We start from the raw sequence: 20,772 nt of genomic DNA on the forward strand, positions 1-20,772 counted from the left end.
AATATGAAAAAATTCAGTGGCCCCATTTTTTTGAATGAGGAAAACTACCTAGAATAGGAAAATGTAATTATTCAAAAGCCATAAACATGTTTAAAGTTCATTAATCAAAGAATCCACTCTTTTTGAGCTTATTCTTGATCTTTTTATATTTTTAATTTTTAAAATTTTTTTAGTTGTAGGTTCTCGATAATTTGTTCCCGATTCTTTGATTTTTTTTTTTTTTTTTGCCTTTTTTTTAAACACATAATAGTGGAGAATATTCTTTTGCTAACTTCTAAGTTTCTTCCTTCATACCTTAAATAAGAGTTGTTTCGAAGATGAGGTCTCCCTCTAAGGGAAGAGAAAAGTGTGTTTTGAATTCCCAATTAACAGATACCATTTATAAGATTATATAAACAGGTACAGTTTATAATCTTTAAAGATTTCTTTCTTTTTAAGGAAAGTATTCATGTATATGTCAATTTCTTTTAGGCTATGAATATTAAAGTAGAACCAGAAGAGACGACAGAAGCCAGAACTCATAATCTGAGACGTCGAATGGGTTGTCCAACTCCAAAATGTGAAAATGGTAAGAAAGTTTATTCATGAATAAGGGAGAAAAAAAGTAGTCAGGTATGGTGGCACACATCTGTTTTCCCAGCTACTTGGGATGTTGAGGCAGGAGGATCACAAGTTTGAGACCAGCTTGTGCAACAAAGTGAGACCCTGACTTAAAATAAAATAAAATTGCTGGGGATGTAGCTCAGTGCTTGCCTAGCATGTGGGAAGCGCTGGGTTCAATCCCCAATTTAAAAAAAAGAAGGAGGAAGGAGGTGATGAGGCGAAGGAGGAAACAGAGAACAGCATAGTACAGAAAGATCTAACTTTGGATTGCCTTCCACAGACAAAGAAATGAAAAGTAACATCAAGCAAGAACTCATTGAGAAGAAAGATTATATTGTAGAAAGTGAGAAGGAAAAGCCCAAGAGTCGATCTAAAAAATCCACCAATGCTGTGAGTTGACCTCTCCTTTTCTCCTTTCCCCCATTTCCTTTCCTCCTTCTATTCCTTTCTTTAAGTCCCTTTATCCTGAAGCTTATACTTTCATGCCATACTTAGAATTGGTTAACTTACTGCCTGACGATGAAAAGATCATTTCAAGTCAGTTTATATTATCAGTTTATAAATGAAGAAATACATGATAACCTTATGAAGACAGTAGTAATATGGGGAGGTGGCAGTGGCAGCCATTTTTCTAGCAGACATTCTGTTAAGCACTGAATAGTAATGAGCTGGATCATACATTGAATTGTTTCTTAGTCTTCAACCCACTTCCAAATGAGCTGAAGGCTACATCAATCAGTTTGGTGTTTTCCAACTTTCCACCTAGCAAGGGAAAAGAATAGAAAGAAGAAACAAAAAATAGAAGGGAGGGAGGAAGGAAGGAAAGAAAAATGAAAGGAGCCTAGGGATTATTGGGTGAGGACATGACAGAGCTGGGGAGCTGTTTACTCTGTTGGACACTTTTATTTAAAGTCAAACTAGAGTGTTAGGCTCTGATTCCCTTCTTCCCTGCCCCATAATAGGTAATCGTGCCTCATCACTGGTATTTGGAGAACTTTTTTAACACTCGTCCTTACTTAATTAGAATTTCAAGTGGTAGTTTAGAGGATTAACTTTAAAACCATCTTCTTTTCTTTTAAATATGGCAAAATTGAATTTTTCATTCATAAATTCTACTTTTGGTTAGACTGGTAATTATTACCTAGCACCTTATTCTTTTAGGAGACTGTTTTTAAATTACCAAAAAGTAGTAATTTAAATATATAACAACTGAGAACAAATATTCAGAAAGTTGAGAGATCACACTTTGGAATTGAGGATGCTTGAGGTATTATGAAATACCTCTTATAGAAAATGAAGTATTTTTATTTTAAATATCCCTTATATAAGTTATAGAATTGGAAGCAGGCTGGAGAAGACTATATTATGTCTTTGATTCATTTCATTCTTAGAATTTCACTAAGTCAAGTAGTAGCTCATGTTACTTTGTTCTATCCCCCTTTTCACTGATGCAGGTGGACCTGTACGTCTGCCTCTTGTGTGGCAGTGGCAATGATGAGGACCGCCTTCTCTTATGTGATGGCTGTGATGACAGTTACCATACCTTTTGTTTGGTCCCACCACTCCATGATGTTCCCAAGGGGGACTGGAGGTGTCCTAAGTGTTTGGCTCAGGTAAAAATTAAAGGCAGAGACTCGCCTTAGAAAATTTCTTCTGGAGTATTTTTTATTTGCCTGTGGGCTTTAGATTTGGCAGTGGATAAAAATGAAGTACATGAAGAAAACTGGACTAGACCTGAATAAGAAAGAAGTCTTAGAAGTAAATTTCAGTGTAGCTGAGATAAAGAAAAAAAAAAAGTAAAATATAATTACACTGCTTTTTTTTTTTTTAATTTCATTGTAAAAAGCACTGTATATTCTTAGCAAGAATTCTTCAAACACTGAACAACTGAAAATAGAGTTCACAATGTAGATAACCATCACATCAGTATATATTCATCCAGACTCTTCTATTTTAAACAAATGGAATTACATTACATAAGCAATTTAGTGATCTATTTTTTAAAGTATTTTTATGTAGTAATGTGATTACTGATATTTTTAATAAAATCTCAAGGATTACCTTTTATGAGGAGTATTTTATATTGTGAAACAGTCACTCGAATATTCCATTTGCGTTAGAGGTAGATGATATAATAAGGAGGATAATAGGGATGAACTTGCCAGTGGGTCTGGAAAATTCAAATTCATTAGTTTACTATAATCTAGGGCCACCTGTACTGCCTGCTAACTTCTTAACGTTCAGTTTTGTTTTTTTGGAACTGGGGATTGAACCCAGAGGTGCTTTACCAATGAGCTACATCTCCAGTTCTTTCTATTTTTTCTTTTGAGACAAGATTTTGTTAAGATGCTTAGGGCTTGCTAAGTTGTTGAGACTGCCCTTGAACTTGAGATTCTCCTACCTGAGTCTCCCAAGTTGCTGGGATTACAGGCATGCGCCACTGTGCCTGGCTCACTGTTTTGTTTTTGATGGCATTATTAGGTTATAATCAAATATTGCTGTTCAGAGAGCCATTCTACTTCCATCAAGTGTTTTATCTGTATTTTGACATGTTATATGTTGATTTTTTTCATAGTTTTAACTCCTAGAAAGACTTTATTCCTCTCATTTTAATTGTTGAAAACATTTTCCAGTCCTGAGAGAAGTAACATTTTAGGCTGCCTCTTTGTGTTGATGGGGGTTGATAATTGGTGATTAAACTCAGGTCACTCTACCACTGAGCTACATTCCTAGTTGCTGCTCTATTCCTGCTTAAATTGTGTTTATTTATTTATTTATTTTTATTTTTTAATTTTGAGAAAGGTTCTCTCACTAAGTTGCCCAGGCTCACCTTGAACTTGTGATCCTCCTGTTTCAGCTTCCTGAGTTGCTGAGAATAATAGATGTGCTCCACCATGCCCAGTCTAGGATGCCTCTTTATGGAAATTTAAATTATCTGAAGTTGTGATTTTTAAAGTGTAAATATTTTATTTGCTCACTGGAACAACCTTTGAATTTTTAGGCAGGTTTTGTTTGTTGGTTTGGTTTTTAAAGGAGACATTGAGTGGGAGTAAAATAAATAAAACCTTTTTTAAAGAAATTCTGTCCTTTTGATGATTGACCAGATAACTTGTCATTTTCAGGTGCCACCTAGAATACAAATTTTCTTTTTTATTTACAGGAATGTAGTAAACCACAAGAAGCATTTGGCTTTGAACAAGCAGCCAGGGACTATACCCTTCGTACTTTTGGGGAAATGGCAGATGCATTCAAATCTGATTACTTCAATATGCCAGTCCATGTATGTACATATATATTGCTTTGGGAAAGGATTTTAATTATTTTTGGAGAGAAGAATACCTGAAGACAGATTTGAGTTGGGCCTCACTGTGATAGTCATTGCTACAGAATGAAAGTTTTAATGTTTAATGATGTTAAAATTCCACAATATAATGCATTCTGATTCATCTCAGAATTTTGCTACAGATACCTCTTTCACATAAATTATGAAGCAGTAGTAACAATACCAATAAAGACAATTACCAACAATTCTTTTAGCACAACACATGTAGTTTAAAGAAAACTTTGCAAAATTTATTGACAACTTACTGTGTGCCAGGCTGTGTGCTTTGCCTGGGGAACACATTTATTGTATGTTAATTAGTTGTATATAAGTTATTATTATAAACTTCATAAGATTCTGGTTTTAGTTCTCCCTGGTTCACTTAACACCATAAGCATGTTTCATTCAGCATTTAATATTCTATCAAATGAGTATGACAAAACTAAATGGTTTCCTTCAGTAATTCTGGGTATTTAAAAGCTGTGGTCTTCCCTCAGTACTAAGTAAGTGCTATAGAAAATACTTCATCCATGTTGATCTCTGTAATTGAATTTTGTTCTTGGAATGATCACTGAGGTCTGTTGTTCTCATAAATATTTTTATTCATTCCTCATCCCACCTCAATAGGTCCATCAATTTATGGCACTCCAGCAATATATTAATACTCCTGTTTTTCCTTGTTATCACTAACATTAACTGTTAGTTACTTAAAAGGTTTATTTAATTGGCTTATGTTTATGCTCCATTTGAATATTTAGGTTTTTTGATTCCTTGTGTATTATAGTATTTGGCACTGTTTGCTCAACCAGTCCTGGTGACTTGCACATGACCTATGTATGGCTGGCTTTTTTTTTACTTAAAAGATGAAGATTTTGAAGTTATTTGCCTGTGGACTCAAATCAGATATCAATAGATCCTTGATAATCTGGTGGCTTTTTTTAGGGCATACTGTCCAAATTCATTGTTCTTTTTGTTCATGGTCTGCTCTCTTGTCTTCTTCATCATCATTACCCACCTTACTCTCCGTCAGTTCTAGTGAAAAGAAAAAAAGGTTGAACTCAAATAGTGTGTTCAAAAGCCTCTTGAAATATAAAGCATCATTCAGACACAGCTATTACCTTTATGCTGTCCTCAACCAGGTAGTATACTACATTTCTCAAAACACAAAAACATTCTCAGGTTCTGAATATTAGCACTTTACGTTCCTTAGCTACCTTTTATAATGGTAGGCAGATTCACGATAGAGGAACATGAATTCTTAATCAGTTTTTATGCTGCTGGGTTTTTTTTTTTTTTTTTTTTTTTTTGTACCAAGGATGGAACACAGGGTGCTTTACTACTAAGCTACATCATTTAGCTCTTGCGTTTTACATTAAGTGGCCCAGGTTGGCCTGGAACTTGCAATCCTTCTGCCTTAGATTCCTGAGTCTCTGGGATTATAAGCATTGCACCATTATACCCAACTCTTATGCCTTTTTTAAAAAAATAGTTACAGATGGACACAATATCTTTATTTTATTTATTTTTATGCGGTGCTGATGATTGAACCCAGTGCCTCATGTGTGCTAGACAAGTGCTTTACCACTGAGCTACAACCCAAGCCCTATGCTTCTTAATTATAAGATTCCTTTTATAAAATAAAGTTGTTAACCTGAATTGCTTGGGATCAATTATGGAATATTATGGATAGAATTTTTCCTTAAGAAGAGTCAGATCAGTCATAGGCAGTTTGTGAATGAGTAAGAAACTCATTTTTTCCTCTTATTATATTTCTAGATGGTTCCCACAGAACTGGTTGAGAAAGAATTTTGGCGACTGGTAAGCACTATTGAAGAGGATGTCACAGTGGAATATGGAGCTGATATTGCTTCAAAGGAATTTGGTAGTGGTTTTCCTGTTCGAGATGGAAAAATCAAACTTTCACCTGAGGAAGAGGTAGGCCCAAGCAGTGGGGAACTTTTAGTTTGAGGGGGAGCTCTGCATTTAAAGCTATCAACCAGCATATCTTGATCTAAAGGGCCTACTACTGGATTAATAGCATCCTTATTATAAGAAATGAAAGTCCACGTTAAGGGACTTGAAAATTTATTGAAATTGTTTGATCCTTGAAATAATTTATGATTACTTTCAGCAGATCCTTAATTACCAGATTTTTAATGATTTCAAGAAAAGTTGGAAGGCCCTACAGAACAATTCTTGTCTTAATTGCACACTACATTTTACATTATGTGATAAGGAAAAAATAACTGTCCTAAGTTATTGTATAACTTAATTCTTCCTTCTGAAGAAAATCTAATGGATTTATTTATTTATCTTAATGTCTATATAGTCTATTGTTTTCTACACCAGCAGGTCTCTAAAAAGATTTCTATTCCTATCCTGTGAAAAAGTCAGTTTTTAATTAAAAAAAAAAAAAAAAAAAGTAACATGTTGTTATCATATATGTACAGCTTGATGAATTTTCACAAACTGAGCACACCCATGTAAGAGTAGAATAAGAATTAAGACAGTTCCCAAATGCTCATCTTTTGCCCTCTCTCCTCCATTACTTTAGCTCTTTCAGGATAACCACTATGCTGACTTCTAACACCATATATTAGTTTGCCTACTTTGGAACTTCAGATAAATAGACTCATAAAATTTATGTACCTTTCCATCTAGGGTTTTGTTAAGTTGCCTAGACTGACCTTGAAATTGTAATCTTCCTGCACCAGCCTCTTGAGTTCTGGGATTATAGCCATGTTCCAGCAAGCCTGGCTATGAGTCCATTTATATAAAGCTTCAAATCAGGTAGAACTAATTAATCTACGGGCATCCTAAAAGTCAGCATGGTGACCACTCTACTTCTACTCCCTTTTATTCTGAAGGAAATTATTTTCAGACCTTTGGAAACAGAATTCTAAGGTGTTAGCATAATAGAGCTAAAACTTTACCCTCATTTGTTTTATTTTTAGGAATATCTTGATAGTGGCTGGAATTTGAACAATATGCCAGTGATGGAGCAGTCTGTCCTTGCCCACATTACTGCTGATATATGTGGCATGAAACTCCCTTGGTTGTATGTGGGAATGTGCTTTTCTTCATTCTGTTGGCATATTGAAGACCACTGGAGCTATTCCATCAACTACCTGCACTGGTGAGAAATCCCACATAGAATCTATAAGCAGTTTGTAAGCTGGGTCGAAAAGCTTTCTCTTCCTCTCAGATGTGTCTCAGCTGTGTTTGAAGACCAATGAACTAGTTTTATTCACTGCTGTTGTAACAGGCATCCTATTAAGGCAGTAGTTTGTACAGCTTCCTAGAAAGTGCATGGATCCTCTGAAATTGTACACTATTTCAAGTGTAGCCTGTTTTGGGGGACAGGATAGTCTTTATTTGAAGTCACTAAGTCTTTACTCATAGAAAGGTTAAAAAAGCACTTTCCTATGGAAAATTGCATTCAGTGACAGTGGTCCCCCAGATGTCCATTTGGGAGTAGAGGCAGGGTATAGTTACATAATATCTTCCAGGTCCTTGGGACTGCCAGCTTCCTTTTTGTTGCGCAGAATTCTGGCATCACAACACTTCAAGTGGACCTCACTGCTGTGTCTGTGAATGATGTGGATGCAGATATTTGTACTTCTTTACCTCTTAAAACTCTAAAAGCCATTTCTTCACATCTGTTCCCCTCCCCCACTGTATCCCTCTTGCTTTTAAATACAAAAATATTTGAAGATTCATAATTCACTCAGATCCTTATGCAAGGAGTTCAAGAATGTACCACAGGAAAGAAGAGTTGGCATATATATGTATAGCATCACTTCTGCTTCCCTGGGCAGTTGCTCCCAGCTGTAAAGTGAAGATGATATTTATCATACCTCACAGGGATGTTACAGATTAATTGGTTGACAATTTAAAATGCTTTGAAGAATAAGAGCTCTTTAGAAGTGCTAATTGCCTTATCATGTTTGATTTAACCTCATCTGTCAGAATGGGCAAGGGAAGAGGAAGATGGAGAATTGCCATCTCTTGTCAGTTGCTGTAGGAAATTGTGGAACTTAATATCCTATAACAAATGTGATGCCTTTTATTCTTAGAAATTTTAGATATCTGCATTTTTTAAAGAGTCAGCTAAAAATGGGAGCTGGGAGAGGAATGAACCTCAGATGGAAAGTCTCAAGCTTAACACTTATACCTGAATGTAGAAAATGCATTACATTTTTTCAGATCACTTTTCTAATGATATTCCTCAGTTGGAACATTCCTTTGTAGCTTAGTCTTCCAGAGCAAGGTCTGAAAAATAGGAACTGGTTAACCATTTTGTTTTGTGTTGGTATTACAGATTGATTTATTTTTATAATCTGTTTTCAGGGGTGAGCCAAAAACCTGGTATGGAGTCCCAGGGTATGCTGCCGAGCAGCTAGAAAATGTAATGAAGAAACTAGCTCCGGAGCTCTTTGTGTCCCAGCCAGATCTCCTTCATCAGCTTGTGACCATCATGAACCCCAATACCCTGATGACTCATGAAGTGCCTGTATGTTCTGGTTAATCCTCCTACCACTCAGACTTTTTAATTCACCAGTTCTCTTTTTTCCCTGTCACTTTTTCATAAAGTTGATTTGGTTACATATTTTCCATAGGATAACTTGATAGCAGAAATAGCTGCTTGTTTTGTTGCAAATAGGTACTGTATAGCATTACCCCAGTGGGGTAGACCCTCAGATCCGTAAAAACTAATTTGTTCAAGCTACTACATAGATAACTGAAAGGCTTTGCTTTGCAAATAAAAAGTGTAATATTTTTTTTTCAGTGTTCAGTCAGTGGTTTTAATATATTCATAGGTTATGCAGCCATCACTACTTATGCTTTCTAAACTAAATTTTTGATAATAACTTCAGTCTTATAATCAATAAAACAAAAACTTTAAAAAATGGTCTATCATTAATTTACTATGAAAATGACTAGATTTTGTTACAAGTAGATCTGAACTCTGGTGTTAGAATCTTTTATATCCTGTCCCTATTTGAAAAAAAAAATTATATTGAAATCTATATGATCTTAATTTTGAATGATGAACCAAAATGAAATAATTGATGGAACCTATTTATCTTGTACTCCTACACCCAGTTAAGTTTAAGTGAAAATTTACTTCAAGGTCTTGAGCTTGGATTTCAGGGCTCCCAGTCTTGACTGGAAGGTGCTGTGGACATTGCTGTTACACGAAGTAATGTTCATATGCTTTCTTTCTTTTGGGGAATACTCTGAAGATATTTTGGGAGTCTATATTGAGATGTGTGGAATTGAAGGAGTTCATCCTAATTAGAGAAATAAAGGGTAGATGATAGATTAACAGCGTTAAAAGTGAATTCTTTTTTTTTTTTTTTTTTTTTTTTTTTTTTTTTTGCGGTGCTGGGGATTGAACCCAGGGCCTTGTGCTCGCAAGGCAAGCACTCTACCAACTGAGCTATATCCCCAGCCCACAAAAGTGAATTCTTGATCTTGCTGTGACCTAAATTTTATGCTTTTGGGTTCACAGGTTAGTCAGTCAATGGGAATAGACAGAAAGAATCTTTCATTGAGGGATAAGAAGTTATGCATGGGCTATACCTGATGACTAGTAAATACCAAAATTCTCCCATACCTTCATTGTCAGTACTGCCCTCAGTGACTTTTTCCCCCCCTTTCCTCATGTTGATTGGTCTTGCCCATTTGTTAAGAGTAGCTTGCTCAGTGCAAGACTTGGCTCTGGCTCTTTAGTAGTTGAGCAAATCATGTAAGTCTACATTCTGGACCTACAGAAATAGATGAATGAGCTGGGTGCAGGGGCTCACACTTATAATCCCAGTGACCCAGGAGGCTGACAGTAGGATTTCAAGTTCAAAGCCAGCCTCAGCAATTTAGGGAGACACTAAGCAATTTAGCAAGACACCCTGTCTCAAAATTAAAAAAATAAAAGGGCTGAGTGGTTAAGTGCCCCTGGGTTTAATCCCCTGTACCCAAAACAAACAAGCAAAGAAAAATAAATGAATGAACTCCTTGTGCATTAGGGATTCACAACTTAAGGGGAAAATGGGGTAGAGTTTATGTAGATAATGGAAAGGGGTGTGTGATTTGTTAATGGTGTCAACTAGACTGATCTTACTAGTACTGTTGAGAATCAGAAAGGTCTCATAAATTAAGATGCCATCTGAAGTAGGAGTTGGAGCTTCTGCTTATTGAATATTTGGCTAAAAGTAGGAGAGGAAGGAAGTAGTTCAGATAGAAAGGATTGCACTCACAAGATAGGCAGTCTTTAAACTTCAGCCTTTATGAGAACACTGAAAGATTCATTACCATGCATATGTCTGGACCCCACCCCTAGAATTTTTGATTCCATTGATCTCTGTGAGTCTTGATCACACTTTGGACAACCAGTAATGTTGAGATAGAGAGGCTTAAAAAGGTGTATACTGTTATATAAATTCAATATATAAAAGTTGTGTCCCTTGAATAATACAGGTGCTTTTGGGGTGAGGTTAATCCAAAGAGTGGAATGATGGGAGGTAAATTTGAGATCCAAATCGGGGAGAGCTCATATGTTGAGATTCTTAAAATAGAATCTTCAGTTGGTGGTAGGCAATCCTGCTTTGGGGGTAATGAAATTATATTAGGATATTCTTTTTTTTTCCTCTTTCGATACCAGAGTTGCTTAACCACTGAGCCACATCCCCAGCCCTTTTTATTATTTTGAGACAGGATCTTGCTAATTTGCTTGCCTTGCTATGTTGCAGAGTCTGTCCTTGAATCCGTGATCATTCTGCCTCAGCCTCCTGAGTTGCTGAGATTATAGGTGTGCTCCATCACATCCAGCAAGATATTCTTGATGGTAGCTGTATTTAGAAAAAATGTGTCTTGATCCTGGATGTGGTCAAATTTTTGTACTTATAAGCCATATTTTTTGTTCAGATTAAGTAGTCTGGGTAGTACTCCATCTTATGGCAGAAATTAGGTGGCTTTTTTTTTGCTTAGTTTTATTTGGCAGAAAGATTCATGTTTTGGAGAATCACCTAATAATTTATGTCCAAATTATCTTTGGTAAGAATGTAACTAAGAACTTCAAAAATATCCAATGTCTGTCTTTTTAGGTTTATCGAACGAATCAGTGTGCTGGGGAGTTTGTGATTACATTTCCAAGAGCCTACCACAGTGGTTTTAACCAAGGGTTTAATTTTGCTGAGGCTGTTAACTTCTGCACTGTTGATTGGGTATGTAATTTCAAATTAGTGAGCTTTTTCTAGTTGTGGAAATGGTATATAATGCTTTCAAATCTGCCATGTGTATTGTTACTTTAATCCATTGATGTTCAGCTGGATAGTCTGCAAATTGTTTTCCAGGTCACAGTGAGAGAAGACTGTTGTACCACATCATAAATCAAGCATGTGTAATAATAAGTACATTATTAGTTCAGCTGACTCTCTTTCTTTTGTAGCAACGCTTTTTTTGTTGATGTTGTTTTTGTAACTTTTATTTATTTATTTATTTTTTTAATTGTTATTCTTTTGAGATGGGGCTTAGCTATTTTGCCCAGGCTCACCTCAAGCTCCTGGACTCAAATGACCTTCCTTAGCCTTTCCAGTAGCCTGGCTTAAATGAAGAAAGGAGGCTGTTGATTTATATTCTGGCCAAAATCTCATTGCAAACTGGTAACAATTGTAGTCTGAAACTTTGTCCACACTGGCTTAAATTATCCACATTATTGCAATTTTGTTTCCTTTAGTTATAAAGTTGAATTTTTACATTGGTGTTTTTCATTTGCCTGAAAAGAACTGTCCAGATTTAAAGTATGTATGGTGTTAAATCTAATGAATTGTAACTTTGTTACAGTGCGTTTCTGACTAATAGTAGTAGCTGGATCCATACTTACTTTCCATTATGTAGTTTCTGGAGTACTGTTACTCCTGGAAGTGCCTTGAATGTACCAGTTCAGCACAGGTGTTTTAGAAAATGTGTGAATTCATATTTTCAATTAGATTCCACAGTATTATACACACTACTTCATTGGTGATATTTTCAACTAAGGTACCAAATATGCCAGATCTTTGAGATACAAAGATAAATAAGGTCTGGGCATAGTCTGGGTATCTTAGTCTGGTTTTGGAGTTGATAAATGTTTTAACCCAGAATGTGATACTTGATAATTTGATAGTACAAGTTAGTAGTTTTGGAGAATAGAAGACGAATGTCATAAATCTCCTTCTGTTTTTGGACACAGCTTCCATTAGGCCGACAGTGTGTGGAGCATTATCGCTTGCTACACCGTTACTGTGTATTTTCCCATGATGAGATGATATGTAAGATGGCTTCCAAGGCTGATGTACTAGATGTTGTAGTGGCTTCAACTGTTCAGAAAGACATGGCCATTATGATTGAGGATGAGAAAGCTTTAAGGGAGACTGTTCGTAAATTGGTAAGGTTTCTGGTCATCTACTTGCATATATAACTTATTAAAGTTCCTGCACACTTTAATGACATTTTAAGAAGTCTTAGTGTATTTAATTTCCTTGAAGGCCATTCTAGTAGATGTATAGTAATATCTTATTTTTGTTTTCGTTTACATTGCCAGTCTTACTGTGGACTTATTTGCCCTGTATTTTCTATCTTTATGTCCCCCTCCCTTTTTTTATTATTTTGATTCATTATGTACAAATGGGGTACAACTTTCATTTCTCTGGTTGTACACAAAGTAAAGTCATACCATTTGTGTAATCATACATGTATATAGGGTAATGATGTTTGTCTTGTTCTATTATCTTTCCTTTTCCCCCCAACCCCTCCCCATCCCTCTTTTTCTTCTACACAATCCATCCTTCCTCCATTTGTTTGCCACCTTTTTTAAAAATTATTTTTAGTTGTACGTGGACACAGTACCTTTCATCTTGTTTTATTTATTTATTTTACAAAATACGTTTACTTACTTTAGTTACTTTTTGTGGTGGTGAGGATCGAACCCACTGCTTTCACACATGCTGGGCAAGTGCTCTACCATTGAGCTACAACCCCAGCCCTTGTTCATTTATTTTTATGTGGTGCTGAGGATCGAACCCAGTGCCTCCCATTTGCTAGGCTCTACTGAACCCCAGCTCATGTTTGACCCTTTTTATTTATTAGATTAGATTATTCTAAGAGTGCTTTATTTTTTCTGGATACCAATCCTTTATCAGATAAGTGTTCTAATACTTCCTTCTGGTCTGGTTTATCTTTGATTCTCCTAGCACTTTCACAGAGCAGAAGTTTTTCATTTTGATGAAATCCGTTTTATTGAAAAGTTTCTTCCATTTGTAAGATCATTTGGGGTAAGGGGATGTGGGTCCTACTTAAAAAAATAAAAATCTTGCTACATCCCCAATACTTTTTTCCCTAAGACAAGGTCTTACTAAGTTGCTGAGGGCCTTGCTAAATTCCTGGGGCTAAATTGAACTTGAGATCCTCCTGTCTCAGTCTTCTGAGTAACTGGGATTATAAGCATGTGCCACCACTCCTGGCTAGAATCTTATAGGTTTTTTTTTTTTTTTTTTTTTTCTGGCGGTACTGGAGATTGAACCCAGGGTCTTGTGCTTGCAAGGCAAGCACTCTGAATCTTATAGTTTTAAGACTTACATTTACTTGATCCATTTTAAGTAATTTTTGTTTGTGTGATAAGGTCAGAATTAATTTTTTTTCATGTGGATGCCTAGTTTTTCCAGTATCATATTTTGAAACACTATCTCTGTCCATTGAATTGCCTTGGCATATTGGTTGAAGATCAGTTCATATATGTGTACATCTATCTTATTGATGCCACCATATGATCTTCATTATTGTAATTTTCTAAGAAGTTTTAAAATCTAGTGATGTGTATCACTACTTTACCAACCTCCCAAGTTTCTGGTATTACAAGTGTACACCATCTTGCCTGGTTACAACTTTGTTCTTTATTTTAAAAATAGTTTTGTCTCTTTTATTTCCTTTGCTTTTCCGTATAAATTTTAGAATCAGCTTATTGATTTCTACCAAAACAAAGCATTAGGATTTTGATTGGGACTATATTAAACCTGTGAATAGTTTGTGGATAATTAATACTTTTAACAAAATCAAGTCTTTCAGTCCTTCAACATGGTATAGTTATGTGTTTCTCTTTTTTGGCATTATAGTAAGTGGTACTTTGAAGTTTTTTAATTCTAATTGTTTATTGCTAATATGTAGAAATACAACTGACTATTTTAATTATATTCTGTGACTTCACTAAACTCAATTTCTAGTAGTTTTTAATGGATAAAACTAAAATTTTAAAATAAAATTTTTTAAAATAAAATAAAATTTTAAAAATAAAATTTTTTGGGACAATCATATCTGCAAATAGAGTCTCAATTGTTTTAAAAATGTGCTTTTTTGGGTATATACTGAAATGTTGACTCTCCGAAGCCCCATTATGGATTAATAGCAGAATTTCCACCTTCCCCTGACATTTTATAGTTGGGGAAAACACATACCCAGAGGGTTTAAGTGATGTAACAAGGTAATTGTAGCTAATCTCATTTTAAACAAAAATTTCAACTGTCTCTCCATCCCCTGACATCCTCAATTACAGATTTAAAACAAAAAATTACAGATTAAAAAAAAATCCATTAATTAGCATTTTCCTTACTCTCCTTGTTTTTTGTTGGTCAATATATTTGTTAGAAGTGAAATAGTCAAAAGGTTAAAATAAGACAGAAAGCTCATAAATTGACCTAATCAGGACTGGCATTTCCAAGTTGGATTTGGACCCAGAAGCAGATAAGGAGAAAAGGTGGTAGAGTTTTGGCTTTGAGTGGCAAAAGACACATCCCACAAGGGCTTTCTAGTTGGGTGGTGTAGAATATAGGTGAAGTTCACTGGTTTAAGACTTTATTTTTTCTTGATAGTCTTTGACTTAGGAAATACTTTTTTTTAAAATATATTTTTAGTTGTACATGGACACAATACCTTTATTTTATCTATTTATTTTTATGTGATGCTGAAGATCAAACTCAGGGTCTCACATGTGCTAGGCAAGCACTCAACCACTGAGCTACAACTCCAGCCCCAGGAAATGCTTTATTATAACTTCAGTCTCTCCTGTTGCACACATTTTATCACCTCATGAGATAATGATATTATTTCAGATCACTTTTTCTATAAAAGTCTTAAGAAACCAGTCAGTAAACAATTTCTACATGATTATCTTTCCTACTTGCCCTTTTATTTTTATTTTTTATAGATTGTTCAGGAATATCACTCTGAAGCCCTGTGTAGGATTTTTCTCAGAAGTAGAAAGCATACTTATTTCTTTTGCCTCCCATCTTTGATGAAGATGTGGATACTGCCAATTTAAAGTAGGATAAGCATCTGACCTCAGCATTACAGTCATACTAGCTGTTTTCATACTTAGATCAAAATAGCCAAACGTAAGACCTTACCTTATCCAAAAAGGTGTTCTCCTTAGAAAAGCGAAGGTCATGTCATGTATTCCACACATTTTAAGTCCGCATCTATATTTTGATAAGACTTTTATTGTTGATTTTTTTTTCCTTTTGTCTTGGGGGCTGGTAGATTATATTGTCCTTTAAAAGTCTCTAAATTGCACTTTATTCTAGGGAGTAATTGATTCAGAGAGAATGGATTTTGAGTTGTTGCCAGATGATGAGCGACAGTGTATAAAATGCAAAACAACGTGCTTCATGTCTGCCATCTCCTGCTCTTGTAAACCTGGCCTGCTTGTTTGCTTGCATCATGTAAAGGAATTGTGTTCCTGTTCTCCTTATAAATATAAACTGCGGTAAGTAAGAAGAATGATTCCCACCCCCCCTCACCCCCCATGGAAAGCATGGAATCTTTACTAAAAGCTCAGTGACCTCCTTGTTCTAGGGCTGAAATGTTAAGTATAAAACATTTAGTTTTCTCCAGAGCCATGTGTCTCAAAGCTGTCTGGTATTCTCTTTCCAGTTACCGATACACTCTGGATGATCTCTACCCCATGATGAATGCATTGAAGCTTCGAGCAGAATCTTACAATGAATGGGCCTTGAATGTGAATGAAGCTTTGGAGGCAAAGATCAACAAGAAGAAAAGTATGTGGTACAGAAAGTGGGGCTTGCTGAATAGCAAATTGGGGCTGATGTGATGCAGCCAACTTAAAGTTATCAACAGAACAGATGACTTTAAAGAGCCTGAAGTCATCCTTGATTTACCATCTTTGTCCAGCTAGGTTTCTAGAGCATTGGTAAAAGTTTTAAAACCAAGAGTGAATAAAGCAGATGCCCTTACATCAAAGTCTCGACTTGATATATGAATTGTGCAAGAACGAACCATGTTGTTAGGAAATAATAATCTTTTATACCTCTTTTCTCAGAGATGAGAACATTTTACGTTTCATACAGAACCTTAGGAAAGCTTTTATTTATTCATGTGTTTGTTAATTTTATTTATTTATTTTGTGTGTGTGTGTGTGTGGTATTGGGAATTGAAGCTAGAGGCACTTTAGCACTGAGCCGTATCCCCATCCCTTTTATTTTCTTCCTTTGAGACAGGGTATTGCTAACTAACCCAGGCTGACCTTGAACTTATATTCTCCTGCCTCAGTCTCCTGAGTTGCTGGGATTACAGGTGTGCACCACCCTGAACAAATCTTAACATTTTCATATTGAAGATTAATTCTAGGCAGTTGTTTAACATTAATCTTGTTCAGCCAGGTGTTGTGGTGCATGCCTATAATTCCTGCAACTTGGGAGGCTGAGGCAGGAGTATCACAAGTTTGGGGCCAGCCTTGATGACTTAGTGAGGCCCTAAGCAACTTAAGCAATCAAAGGGCTGGGGATATGGCTCAGTGTTTAAAGTGCCTGTGCGTTCAATCCCCAGTACCTCCTGCATCTCCCACCCCAGTCAATCTTATCGCCCAGCTGCCCCCTACCCCTCAAGTCAAATGAACAAATTTATATTAATTTTTAATTTTTGGTACTGGGGATTGAGCCCGGGGGCACTTAACCACTGAACCACATCTCTAGCCCCCTTTTTTATGTTTTATTTTGAGACAGGGTCTCACTAAGTTACTTAGGACCTCAATAAATTGCTGAGGCTTGTCTTGAACTTGCAGCCTTCCTGACTCAGCTTCTCAAGTCACTGGGATTACAGAAATGTGCCACCATGTGCACTTCAAATAAACAGATTTATTTATTTTAAAGAATTGACTAGTCAGACTAGTCAGTTCTCTCTCTCTCTCTCTCTCTTTCTCTCTCTCTCTTTTAATTTATTTATATGTGGTGGTGAGTATCGAACCCAGGGCCTCACACAAGCCAGGCAAGTGCTCTACTCCTGAGCCACACACAACTCTAACCCCTGAACAAATTTATCCATGACCATTGCAATAGTATTAAAGTTACGTTTATAGATACGAGTTGATAAAAGCAGTCTCCCCCTCTCAATTTTATGACAGTAGTAATAAACATAATGATTATAAAAAAGGTGACTTTTTTCTTTATTCCTAGGTCTTGTTAGCTTTAAGTCTTTAATTGAAGAATCAGAAATGAAGAAATTCCCAGATAATGATCTTTTACGTCACCTTCGCTTAGTCACACAAGACGCAGAAAAGTGTGCCTCTGTTGCCCAGCAGTTGCTTAATGGCAAAAGGCAAACTAGGTATGTACTTCTGATTTTTGTCAGCTAAACTTTGAAACCTGTTGTAACTGATTTTTCCTTCTGTCCCAGATTCCTTTGACATTGGAACCTGTGAGTAATGAATAAGGTTCTCACATAGCTTCCTTGGACTCTTGTTTTGTAGATATCGATCTGGTGGAGGAAAGTCACAAAATCAGTTGACGGTGAATGAACTTCGACAGTTTGTAACACAGTTGTATGCTCTTCCATGTGTCCTGAGTCAAACACCACTGCTAAAGGTAGCCACAGAGGATGTGTGGGAGTACATTTGTGATCCTGTGTTCTGTAAACAAACTCTACTTACATTATTAAGTAGTCTTCTTCATGGTTACTTTTGCACATTTATATTCAGATACATTTTAATACATGCATTAAAAATGTGTGTGCAAAAATAAATTATAATATGTCCATAGAAGACAGATAAAATTGGAAGTTGAAAGTGACCATCAGCTAGTTCTTAAAGTTGGTGTGAGGTCTTTTTTTACATAGTCTCTTTTTTTAGCTGTCAGTTGGCTTATGTAGTTGCCTCATTTACCCATATTCTTACTAAAATCAAGTAGGGATGGTTAGAGGATCACATTGAATGTGAAAGATTCTAAGTCTGAAAGAATCCAAAATTCTTAGAATTTCTTATTTGTTTATTTGGTACTGGCAGTTGAACCCAAGGGCACTTAACCACCAAGACATATCCCTGACCCTTACTCTTTTTTTATTTTTAGGCAGGGTCTTAGTTGCTTAGGACCTTGCTGAGTTGCTGAGGCTGGCCTGGAACTTGGGATTCTCCTCCCAGTTTGCTGGGTTATAGGTGTGCACCACCACACCTGTCTTTGAAATTACTATTTTGATGTGCAACTTACAATTTGTTACATTTGCAACGAGTACAATTTGTTTTTTGTGTTTTTTCTTTTAGGATCTCTTGAACCGTGTAGAAGATTTCCAACAGCACAGCCAGAAACTACTCTCTGAGGAAATGCCTAGTGCTACTGAGTTACAAGACTTGTTAGATGTCAGCTTTGAATTTGATGTTGAACTTCCACAGCTTGCTGAGATGCGGATTCGCTTGGAGCAGGCCCGTTGGCTTGAAGAAGTGCAGCAAGCTTGTCTAGACCCCAGCTCCCTTACTTTAGATGATATGAGACGTCTCATAGACCTGGGAGTGGGGCTGGCCCCATATTCGGCAGTGGAGAAAGCTATGGCCCGGCTGCAAGAACTGCTGACAGTGTCAGAGCACTGGGATGACAAAGCCAAGAGTCTTCTCAAGGCCAGGTAAAAAACAAACCCCTGTCCCTCTCCTGGGGAAGGTTGGACAATAAGTACATTTTAGAGCATAGAGAGCATAGTGGGTTGGCACTTTGCAAATGTTCAGTTGCTACAATTATGCATATAGAATACTCGTGGAAATAGCTTAGATATTTGGGCCTACTTTGAAACTTGGGTAAAGAATATTAATTTTTTTCTTATTTGGAAGAAAAAGTTTACAAATGGGTGGAACTGTTAATAAACAAGGTGTCAGGAAGTTGTTGGTTTTTTTTTGTTGTTGTTTTTTTTTTTAAGTTTATTTATTTTCTTATGATGCTGAGACTGGAACCCAGTGCCTCACATGTGCTAGGCAAGCCCTCCACCACTGAGCTGCAACCCCAGCCCCAGGTGCCAGGAAGTCTTAAGAGAAATGACTGAGAGTTAACATGTACTATTCTGTAAAGTTAATGCAGCTTTTTATAGAAACAGGACTGTACATTTGTGCTGTTGCTTTAGTAAATCAGTTTACTTTTATCTGTTTTTGAGATGTTTAGATTGGACACATGCTAACCATCTGAGGGGAGAAGAGAGAATGAAGCTTCTTCCTACTCTTGCTTTCTGATAGATCTTTGTTGGTCCTCTTGACAAAGTAAAGCATTAAAAATATTTGGTTTATAGACATTCTTTTGTAATCTTAAAATACTGTTCCTTGAGCAGAGGAAACTTTTTGGTACTCTGCTTTGGGTGAGTTAATATCATGTATAGTTTTAATTTGTCCTTAGTATAACTATATGAGTTTTGATAGTTTAACATAGAAGAGATATCTGTCAATAAGTTGTTTACCTTGTGCAAATGGAAGTTTGGGGTTATATCAGCATAAGATCAGGTAGGTCCAAGTAAGTAGAACTTAAATGCTTCACTGAGACACTTGCTTTTTAATCCTATTTGTGTTTATACAGCTATTGGAAATTAATTTGATATCCAATAACCAGTGCCATTTGCAAAGATTTATTGACTATACTGAATTTCTTTTGAAATGAGTTTTCTAGCTATTTTGGTAACCGTAAGGAAACTGAACTTCATGTAAAGTGCTGAGAAGTCTTCTCGTTTCATTTATGTAGACCACGGCATTCGTTGAGCAGCCTTGCTACAGCAGTAAAGGAGATCGAGGAGATCCCCGCATATCTGCCCAATGGTGCAGCCCTGAAAGATTCAGTGCAAAAAGCCAGAGACTGGCTTCAGGATGTAGAGGCCCTACAGGTTGGTTTAAAAACAAAACCAAAGAAAATGTCCCAGATTTGTAAGTGCATCTATGAAGAACAATAATTGACAAGTGCTTTTTGGTGTTTGTTTGTTTGTTTGTTTTTTGGTGTGTGTGTGTTTGTCTTGTTTTTGTGTTTTGTTTTTTAGTACTAGAGATTCTTGAAATAGAATAGAATCTTCAATTAGTGGTAGGCAGTCCTACTTGGGGGTAATAAAAATTACATTAGGATTTTTTTTTTTGGTACAGGGGATTGAACCCAAAGGTGCTTAACCACTGAGCCACATCCCCAACCCTTTTAATGTTTATTTTGAGTTAGGGTCTCATTCATTTGTTTAGGCCCTTGCTAAGTTGCTGAGGCTGGCTTTGAGCTTGGGATCAGCATCCTGAGTCACTGGGATTACAGGATTATAGGCATGTACCATGGCTCCCAGCTAATAATTGACAAAAGGATGCACTGCTCAGATTCATTGTTTTTAGAGTTGACCCGATTACTAATTCCTTTCAGCCTTTTGGATATACTTAACAGTTATTATCCTGACCATTGGCTCAAATATGTTAAGCATAGACAGTTCAACCAACTCTTTCTGGGGCTTTTGTAGTCTTTCTTAGCAAACTTGAATACTACTTGATTGCAGATCAAGAAAAAAAAAACTAAAAATGAAGTTGTTGAGAGAAG

At 36.2% G+C, this 20,772-nt stretch overlaps 2 protein-coding genes across 2 annotated transcripts in view; one reads left to right on the forward strand and one right to left on the reverse strand.

The window, feature by feature from the left end:
* LOC306641893 (alpha-1,3-mannosyl-glycoprotein 4-beta-N-acetylglucosaminyltransferase-like protein MGAT4E) overlaps positions 1-20,772 on the reverse strand; it is a 91,590-nt gene that overhangs the window by 52,562 nt on the left and 18,256 nt on the right. The gene's annotated exons all lie outside the window — the stretch shown is intronic.
* The window catches only part of KDM5B (lysine demethylase 5B), a 73,840-nt gene that overhangs the window by 38,531 nt on the left and 14,537 nt on the right, over positions 1-20,772 (forward strand). Inside the window, exons 6-20 of the mRNA XM_079107230.1 lie at positions 472-568; positions 884-993; positions 2,058-2,216; positions 3,764-3,883; positions 5,702-5,860; positions 6,880-7,061; positions 8,276-8,438; positions 11,029-11,148; positions 12,156-12,350; positions 15,538-15,719; positions 15,887-16,011; positions 17,425-17,575; positions 17,718-17,832; positions 18,504-18,859; positions 19,954-20,092. Of these exons, the coding sequence (XP_078963356.1) occupies positions 472-568; positions 884-993; positions 2,058-2,216; positions 3,764-3,883; positions 5,702-5,860; positions 6,880-7,061; positions 8,276-8,438; positions 11,029-11,148; positions 12,156-12,350; positions 15,538-15,719; positions 15,887-16,011; positions 17,425-17,575; positions 17,718-17,832; positions 18,504-18,859; positions 19,954-20,092 (2,373 nt within the window). The remainder of the gene's footprint in view (positions 1-471; positions 569-883; positions 994-2,057; positions 2,217-3,763; positions 3,884-5,701; positions 5,861-6,879; positions 7,062-8,275; positions 8,439-11,028; positions 11,149-12,155; positions 12,351-15,537; positions 15,720-15,886; positions 16,012-17,424; positions 17,576-17,717; positions 17,833-18,503; positions 18,860-19,953; positions 20,093-20,772) is intronic.

This window comes from Sciurus vulgaris, assembly GCF_902686455.1.
Source record: "Sciurus vulgaris genome assembly, chromosome: 12".
Lineage (NCBI taxonomy): Eukaryota > Metazoa > Chordata > Mammalia > Rodentia > Sciuridae > Sciurus > Sciurus vulgaris.